Source organism: Humulus lupulus, chromosome 2, assembly GCF_963169125.1.
Source record: "Humulus lupulus chromosome 2, drHumLupu1.1, whole genome shotgun sequence".
Taxonomy (NCBI): domain Eukaryota; kingdom Viridiplantae; phylum Streptophyta; class Magnoliopsida; order Rosales; family Cannabaceae; genus Humulus; species Humulus lupulus.
The window spans coordinates 74,572,977-74,582,455 of NC_084794.1; the positions used below are offsets into that span (position 1 = coordinate 74,572,977).

Sequence of the window (9,479 nt, forward strand, 5' to 3'; positions counted from 1 at the left end):
TTGGCAAATGCCTCTTCGTCATCCAAAAAGAAGAAGAGAGCAAAAGCCCAGGCTGAGGTGTTGCAGGAGAGGATCACGCTCTTGGAGGCTGATCTGGTAGATGTTGAATACAAGTCTGTGGAGCACACCCTATATGGAGTATGGAGGCATAATCCTGGCTTCGACTTCTCCTCCTTCGGTGACCACGTCGTTGCTAAGGTGGCTAAGTGGAGTGCTCATGGCGGGAGGCCTTCAGATTTCATTTCTACTGCTTTTTATTTTCCATTTCAATTTGGTTTTATAATTATTCGAACCTTATTATGTTGGAGAGGTTTCACCAGGTTCTTTGCTTTTTCCTTCAGGAACTTTTTTGAGTCCTATTGTGGTTAGTGCTGACTTTATCCTGCAACATTGTCACGACATATATATGTGATATTTTGGTGTTGTTTCTTTATGATTGAGGTCCTTTTGAGCCCACTCGTATATGCAGTATGCAGGAGCAAAATGGGTTTGATAGGTCTCTCTTTTTTCTAATAACTCGTTGATGTTTTATTTAGACCAGTAGTAATGGTATCTTTGGTGCACATTGACTTTATTTGTAAGGATATGTTGACCCTTTTGCTTCTAGCTATCCTTTTATATATTTTCACGGACACTTGTTATTTTTTGCGAGAAGCGTCCTTCTCGTCGTTATGCATAGTACTATTTTTACAAGGGTCTCTTTTATGACCCTTTTTGGCTAGATGGCTTGGTGGCCGCTCTAGGCTTATTGGTGGATGCTCTCCTTGAGGCGTTTCCCCTCGTGGAGGTATTAGCCTTTATTAGGAGGTTCTTCCTGTAGAACCTTTTGACTCTTTTGATGTTCATAAGGGTAGCTGATCCTCGTGAACTCAAGAGATGCCTTGTAAGGTTTTCTTCTTTATTTTTTTTCTTTCTCTAAGGGTCTCTTTTAGGACCCTTTTTGGATATATACTCTGCCCCGAGTGGTTGGAAAGATTTATCTCGTCAGGCACTTTGATCATTTTGCTCATGCACTTTGATAATTCCAATTGGTGACAGGTACACGAAGGTTAGATATGTGCTCATGTAAATTAGGAGTGTGACATGCCAATAAGAAACATATTCATTAAAAATGAGTAGCATACATAGGTATTTATGGAAACAATGTTCCTACTTCATACCAGGGCATCTAGGTTACCCCTCTAACTAATAGATACTTCTAAAGAGAGGACTCACAACTATGTTGGGAGGCTAACTATGGTAACCCTTTTGATTTATCGTACTAAAAGTGGAACTTTACACGATGTTCCCTCTCAGGCGCGTATGCACAACCATCGATTTTGATCTCCTCAGTAACTCGGGGGTTTAACTCATGCAGGTTTGTGCCCCCATGCATTACCATCGCCATAGGTACTGACGGTTTCATGACTGTGCGGAGGGATGTGTGATAACATTCCCTTGCCTCTTTCTATCCCTCTTTCACGCTTGCTACCCCCCCAGGAGTTGGGAGTTTTATGGACAAGTGGTATACTGAGGTTATCACCTTCAATTTTCTCAGGGAGGGTCTCCCTAATACCGCATTGAAGGCCGAGGAACAACTTACTACGACAAAGTTTGTCATTACAGTGGTCTGTCTGGGTGGCTCTCCCATGGTGAGGGCTAACTTGAATGTGCCCAGGGGCTGTATTGAGTTTCCTGTAAACCCATACAGGGAGGTGTTGCAGGGCTTTAGGTTCCTGATGCTCAGTCCCATCTTCTCTAAGGCTGGACGATATAAGATGTCTACGGAGCTCCCATTGTCTACCAGAACCCGATGCACTCTCATATTAGCCAGCTGTACACTTGATACCAAGGGGTCATTATGTGGGAAATGCAAACCCTGTACGTCTTCTTTGATGAAGGTTATTGAATCGTTTTCCCCTTTAAATTTTTTTGGGGGTCGTCGTTCCAAGCTTAACATGCATGGGGGTGGACTTCGTCTGGCTTCCCTGGCGTATTTAACTCGCCCCTTTCTCGATTCTCCTCCGAATATTGTCCTCACCTCTCCTTGCACCCCTGGGGCTACATCTCGTGCTCGTGGTGAGGGTGATCTATCATCTGGTCTTTGATTTTCTCTTCGGACATACCTATCTAAGTGCCCTCTGCGTATGAGTTCTTCAATTTCCACCTTTAAATGAGTGCATTCCATCGTGGTGTGGCCAATGTCTTTATGATACTGACTGTACTTTTTGGGATCTCATTTTGACCGATCTCTCTTCATTGGTGGGGGTCTCCTGAAGGGGAACTGATTATCGTTTGCTACGAAGATATGTTCCCTAGTTTGTGTTAGGTCAGTATAGAAGGTGTGGGATGTTTGCCTAGGGTTACCTTCGTGTTTGTGCTTCCTCTGATGGTCATGTCTTGGCCCTTTGTACACTATTTTATTTTTTGCGTCATTTGAACCTTCAGGGGCCAAGGGCTTGACAAGTGATGCCTTGAGGTTCTCATGGCTGTCTACGACACGAATATACTTTTGTGCTCGTTTGTAGAAATTGTCTAAGTCAGTGACCTCCCTCTTTAACATGTTATCCCACAGCTTACTACCCGGGCGCACTCCAACTGTAATGGCCATTTTTAACTCCCCATGGGTTAGGCTTCCTACTTTGGCTGCCTCCATATTGAACCTATGGATATAGCTCTCCAGGCTCTCTTCTTATCCTTGTTTTACATTAGCGTGCCTGGTGCCTGGCATGGTGTTATCACGCACAGCGTGATGTTGTTGGAGAAATCCGTCAAAAAATTATTGCCAAGACCTAATGGACCCTGGCCGGAGTCTCTTATATCACTTGTATGCAAGTCCTTTTAACATGACAGCAAAACAGTGGCATCTGACTCTGCTAGTAATTCCCCTTAGCTTCATTAGGTCATTGAACGAGTCAAGATGGTATTTTGGATCTGTATTTCCCTCGTAAGGGGTCATGTGAGCCTCTTTGAAGTTGGCTGGGGGCCGCATAGCTTGGATTTCCCCAATGAAGGGTGAATCATAATCAAACTCATCGTCGATAGTGTGTCACCCAGACGCGATGATTTTCTTGCTCTGTAGGCTCCTCATCTTAGTGTCTAAGTCCTGCCTCCTTTTGTTCAAGGAGTCTCTCAAGTTGCATGGGTTGGCCTTTCCTTTCCTTTTGTCTGTTGGGGGAGCCACAATAGGTGTGGTCCTCTCATTCGTCCTTTTCTTGTTGAGCTATTCCCTCAAGATTGGGGGTGTTTCCCTTGAAGTGACCTCAACTTTGTTATGAGGGTTAGCGTTGTTCCTCTGATTTGGCCTCTTAGGTTGCTTTGCCTGTCCAGGATGTTCATGCTGATTTTGCTGAGGGGTATTGCTAGTGGAGAGTCAAGTCCTCTCATCATCTACAGGGACTGTGGTTTCTCCTCCTTCATGGCCTTTCTCTTTTCACTCAGGAATAGACATGCTTGACTTTCCCAGTAACATGCATTCAACACCTCTTGCATATTTCCTAAGGTGGTTTCTAGCCTTTGATTTTTTCGGTTCTTTATAGAATCGAGTCCTAGAGCTCGAGCTTATGGAATGTACTTGGAGACTCTTATCGGGTCTGCGTGTTAATGGACATGAATCTTGTCGGCTGAAGTTCAGCACCTGTGGTGGTCTTGGGGGCAGAAATGCTCCGACACCTCCCACAAGGGCAGCCGCTGGTCCTTTATGGTTTTCATCGGGCTGGACAGTTGGTGATGAAGCCTCCCTTTCATCTTCAGGAGCCCTGGGCTCCTTTGGTACATCCACATTTTTGGGTGGTGGAGGATTCCTCATGGAGGCTTTCAGCTGATCTCCGTCCAGGTGGATCTCAACCTCTCGGGGTTCTCTCAGAGGCTTAGAACATCTTGGCATCTTTCTTTGCCGGAATCAATAGAAGAACAGTGGCTTGACACTTATCCTTCCCACAGACGGTGCCAAACTATTGACGGTAAGAACCCGTCAACTAAGTTAGATCAAGAACTTTATTTGTAAAAGAAGTGAACATAAATTGACTAACTTTCAAGCAAACTTCGTTATAATTTCAAGAACACAAAATTTAAATGCTAGAATTCTTGAGTGAAAAATAGAGAGAATGTAGAATATCTGTTTTCATTAGCGATAACTGGTTACAAAATTCTCCAAAATTCAACTCCCTTCTCAGGTGAAGGGAGGCCATATTTAAAGTAGAGCACTACTGGCTCGCCATACATGGTGGTCCCTGGGGACATGACCCTGCATATGCATTCTATAGATGATAGTGGTGCTAGGATCGTGGTGGTCGGCTCCGGCACAGGTGAAGGGTCTGTGGGAGCACCTCAATTCTAGTACCTGGTCGTACCTCCACTATATGTTTAGTACCAACACTACAAGAAATCTGATCTTTACCTACCAATATATATTGGTAGGGAAAGTAATGTTTTGCCTACCAATATTTATTGGTAGATAATATTAGTAGGTAAATGCTAGTCCATTATATTATATTTCGGAACATAGCTTTACCTACCAATAATATCAGTAGGTAATGATCTTTACCTACGTATATTATGGAGGGAAATTTTTTAACCATTCCTGCTCAATTTTCCCCCTATTTTTTATTTTCATTATATTATTTTATTATTATAAATGCTTATTTAAAAGCTTATGTGGAGTAAATAATATAATGTGTACACATTGTATAACATGTGGCATGCCACGTGTGTACATAGTTGGAAAAATATAAATAAAATATATTTATAATAAATTTGTATTTAAAATTAAAATAAAAACTAAAAATTCTACCTACCCACGTTTTTTTCTTTTCACTACTACAAAATACCCTTTACGGGACACTTTTTTAGGACACGCACATAAATGCAAGTCCTTAAAAATATTTATGGAGTTTTTAGGACACTCATTGAGAGTCCTGAAAAAATACAATTTAGGACTCACAATGAATGTCCTAAAAATATATGTGAGTCCTAAAAAAATCTGGGCTAAAAAATGAGTGTTTTATTTAACAATTTTAAGGACTTGCTTTGGGAGTCCTTAATACTCTTTAAGGACTCGCTTTGCGAGTCCTAAAAACACCTGGGCTGAAAAATTAGGAATGGTGACTTTTAAAGACTCGCTTTGCGAGTCCTAAAAGAGTATTAAAGACTCTCAAAGCAAGTCCTTAAAATTGTTAAATAAAAGAGCATAAAAACTTTTAAAACTAGATTTTTTTTTGTTTCTAAATTTTTCATATTATTAACTTTTGTATTTATAATAATTTTTATATCAACACTTAAATTTATTATTCTTTAACGTATTTATAAAATTAATTATATTATTAACTATATTATTCTAGAATAGTCTAAATTATATGAATATATATATAGGTGGCAAAATTTTGGAGCCAAATGAAATAACTGGCGGCAATTGAAATAATAGGAGGCAATGAAATACAGATTTCCTTTTTTTATTCTCTCTAAAGTAACCTATCTCATTCCCTCAACCTCTTCTCTTAGCCTCACCCTCTCTCTTCTCGTCTTTTTATCTCCCTCACATCTAACCTCTCAGATTTCTTTCCAAGTATTCTCTTGCAGGTGGCTGGCGTAGGAGTCTTGATGGAGATAGAGACAGTGACGGCGACCGGGCTCGACCGAATAATCAACACTCTAGGTTTAGTTTTATTTTTCTATTTTTTTCCTTTCCACTCACAGTAACACGTTGAGATTTATGTATTGCATACTGTTCTCTCTCACATCACTCGCACTCGCACTCGCACTCCCTCTCTTTCTCATTCTCTCATTCGTTCTTCCTCTCTCAGGTGCAAAGGAGTGGATGCACCAATCTGGGTGCTTAGCAGAGGAGTGGCTTCGACGGTGCCGTGGGTGCGTTTGGGATGGAGGTATTTTTTTCTCTTTTTTTTCCTTTCTAAAATCTGAGTTTATAATTTAATGTTTTAAGTTGATTTTTAGGTCATTGGGTATGAACGGATCTGTTTTGATTTCAAAATTGTTTATACTTGTTTTTTTGTTTGATTTTTTATAGCGTTTGTCATGTTTGGTGTGTATGGGATTTTGACTTTTTTGTTTACAAGTAATTTGTATTTGTGAACTCTTTAGCTCTTGCCTCTATCACCATCTCTCTCACACTTATTATCGCTCTCTATGTCTCACTATCATTAGAAACAGGCTTCAGACCCTGACAGATCCTTTGACCAAATCTTATACAACTCATAGTGAATGCTCAATTGAATTTGAAGTGGATGGACCATACAAGGTGACATGGAGTACGATATCAATTATACCTTAATGTTTTTATTTAGTTATTACTAATATTTTTGGTTTTGTGTAGGCAATGATTATTCCAGGTTCAAAAGAAGAGGGAATTTTGATTAAGAAGCGATATGCAGTTTTCAACGATGATGGGACCCTTGCTGAACTTAAAGGTTTTGAAATTAAGTGTAGAGGTGAGCTGAAGCTCATCAAAGTTTTCCAGGTATCCATATCTTGTCCTATATTGTGTGTTTGTACCTAGTATTAAATGAGCTTTATCTTCTTCCCTTTGTATTAGTGCTTCTTTTCAAGGGCTTGCTAAGTTAAATAGTATTATTTTCCTGTACTGAAAACCTCACATTTTCTGTATTTTCTTTTGTTGTGGAGTCTAATGGTTGGATAACTTCTTTTATTGCTTATTACTGTCATGTTTGCAAAGACAATCTATATTTATGGTTATTAGCAGTTGGGCTAGTATAGTTCTCCTTCTATCACTAAATTCTGGACAAAATTTTCAATAGAGTGATATATTTAATTGACATACCATGTGCTATAGAATCGTCATGGGCCAGCTGCTTTAGGTTCTGTTGTGGAATGAATCTTAAGATGGAATAATTTCACTGTGTACTTCATGTTTGCTTACTTATATGTATAAAAAATGATTTTTTGCTTTCATTTTAAATGTATGTTTTATACTTTTTCTATTTTCAGGCTGAGCTTTTCGACAAGTTTCTCGATGGCTCAACCTTAGTGGAATGTTATTCAGTTGTTGCTTCTGTTGCCAACCACTGGCTTGATCTTCTTGATGTATGTCTTCCAATAGACTTTGCTTCTTATGCTATTCTGCTGTCTTCTGTGATCTTTGCTGATAACTTTTTCTTTATTCCTTTCCCCACAGAATCAAGGAAAGGATATTGCGGACAGTGAGTTGCTCGATTATATATCTGAATCAAGTACCATGAGCAAGTCTCTAGCAGACTACGGTGGGAAGAAGTCATGTGCAGTGACCACTGCAAAACGTCTTGCTGATTTTCTTGGTGATGCAATGGTCAAAGATAAAGGGCTTCGTTGTCAATATATTGTTGCATGTGAACCTAAGGTGAATTCTTTTGTTCGGCCACAATACTTGCTTTATCAATCTTTCAATTGTTACTGACTGCCAAATTTTTTGTGTTGAGATTGGTGGTCTAATTTGTGTTTCTGAGTGTTTTGGTGGATATGTCATTGAAGCTTTCACATCAACAATTAGGTGCATATTATCATTTTTCTGCTCTTCCACATGATTTCAAAGGAAGCTGCAAGTGTGTTTGTTGCACAGAATCATATATTTTATCTCAAATTTTGTTTCAATGCTTTAGTAGTCTTATCAAGTATACTTTTTGGTCATAATCTAGGTTTAGAGCAAGTGGTTTTGCTCTGGCTAATAGCAGCTATGGGCAATTTTAATGTTCATCATGCTAAGTTATTTCTTTTTGTGGTTGTTTATTTCTTGATAAGTTTTTGCTAGATGATATGGGCCTTTTGTTTTATTCCTAAATTTTTGTGGGTCTTTTTTTCACTATAGAAATGGAATGTGCTACCTGGACAATAATAGTAGTATCTTGGTTTTGATTGAAAAAAAAAGTCTATTGGGTAGTAGTACCACAAATTCTATCGTCTGATTGTTTTCATTTGCATTTTTTATCCTCTCTTACCCATGCCTTTCTAATCAAAATGATATTGATTCTTGAGGTTTCTGCTTGTTAAGTTGATCCGTTCCCATTTGACCTGTATTTCCTAGTAGTATAACTAGTATATATTCTTAAAATTGTCAACTTAAAAGTTCACTTATTGGTCATTACAGTTCTATCTTTCTTAACTTTTCATGGGTGTTGTAGAGATCAGCTGCTGAATCCATTGCATTTATTTTATTTTCCTGCCATCCTTTTGTTTCTTTGTGCTGGAACCTTGTGAACTTTTTGGAGTATGATTTATGATCTATTTTGAAGATTTATGTGTTTTTTAGATATTTTGCCAATGATATTTGAATAATAAGTATGATTAGTTTATGTTGGCGATTATGAGACTTGGTGTGCTCGTGTGAATATATGTTGCTAACCAAGTGTTGTAAATGCTCATAAAAATTCATATTACTTTCTTTTTTCTAAAATCCTTATGATGATTAAATTTGAGGATATTTTATTAATTAAATTTTGTAACACCCTTGGCCTCTAGCTCTCTCCATTTATTGAGCCAATCTGCCTATTCAGCCATCGCCACTGCTCAATCCAAAGCTGCTTGTCATCTGTTCTGAGGCTTTGAGTTGTATTTTCCTATTTTGTTTTTGTCTAAGGTCATAGACTGGTTTGTCTTAGTTCATGATCTTGTTTGTTTAGTATGTTTTTCATATGTTCTTTGATTTTATTGTGCGATTAAATTTAATTGTGGTGGCTTTAAGAGTCAAATTTGTGGCTTTATGAGTTTTGGATTGTTGGTTTGGTGGCTTTGATGTAACTTTTATGATTTATGTTGATTAAATCACTAATAATTTGAAGGGTTTATGATGATTGATTTTTCTGAGGCAATTTTTTTTATGCTCTGTTTAAGGTAATTTTTTATAATATGTATCTATACCATATTTTTGTATTCTGATTTATTTTTAGGCAATCTGTTGTGGAAGGTGTCATTGTTACTTTGACCCCACCTCCGGCCATTGTCGATGTCCACTTCCCAAAGTCATCATCGACATTCACAATAAGTTCAGTCAGAGAAAAGGAGGCTCTCATGCAATGATCCCAAAGTGAAGAATGGGAAGAATGTCAAGAAAAATGACATTATTGAGTTTTCAATGACCTAAAAATAATGTATAGATATTTTTTTTATGAAATGTGCTTCTTAATAAGCAATGAATATTGTATAATATATGTTTGTTTATTTTTTTATTAAAGTTAAATAATTTATTTGATTAATAATGTTAAATATTTTTCAAATTAATTACTTTCATTTATTATTTATATTCAATAAAATTTATATATAATTAAAATTACCTACATAGAAATATTATATTTACTCACAAATAAATAAGTGTAGGTAAAAATAAGTATACTACAACATGTCACGTGGACCAATCATTTAGTGCCACATAACCGATAAAAAGGGGATAAGTAACACAATCATTTGAATTTCTTGTAGCTCGTGGATAAATTATTGTCTGACACGTGGAGCAACCACAAGATTCCAAGTGGCGGTTTTGATGTACGCCATGTAGG

At 37.9% G+C, this 9,479-nt stretch overlaps 1 protein-coding gene across 3 annotated transcripts; it reads left to right on the top strand.

Moving 5' to 3' along the window:
* The first annotated feature begins 5,389 nt into the window (after positions 1-5,389).
* LOC133816112 (DNA polymerase epsilon catalytic subunit A-like) lies at positions 5,390-9,114 on the top strand. 3 transcript variants are annotated; one of them, XM_062248779.1, is made up of 5 exons: positions 5,390-6,235; positions 6,311-6,454; positions 6,943-7,038; positions 7,130-7,330; positions 8,874-9,114. In XM_062248779.1, exons 2-5 carry the CDS (start codon positions 6,314-6,316, stop codon positions 9,012-9,014), a joined length of 579 nt encoding a protein of 192 aa, XP_062104763.1. In that variant the 5' UTR covers positions 5,390-6,235; positions 6,311-6,313; the 3' UTR covers positions 9,015-9,114. The 3 variants fall into 3 exon arrangements, with proteins under 3 accessions (XP_062104763.1, XP_062104765.1, XP_062104764.1); XM_062248781.1 differs by having other exon boundaries at positions 8,891-8,988; XM_062248780.1 differs by lacking the exon at positions 8,874-9,114 and adding an exon at positions 8,446-8,563.
* The last annotated feature ends 365 nt before the right edge of the window (positions 9,115-9,479 follow it).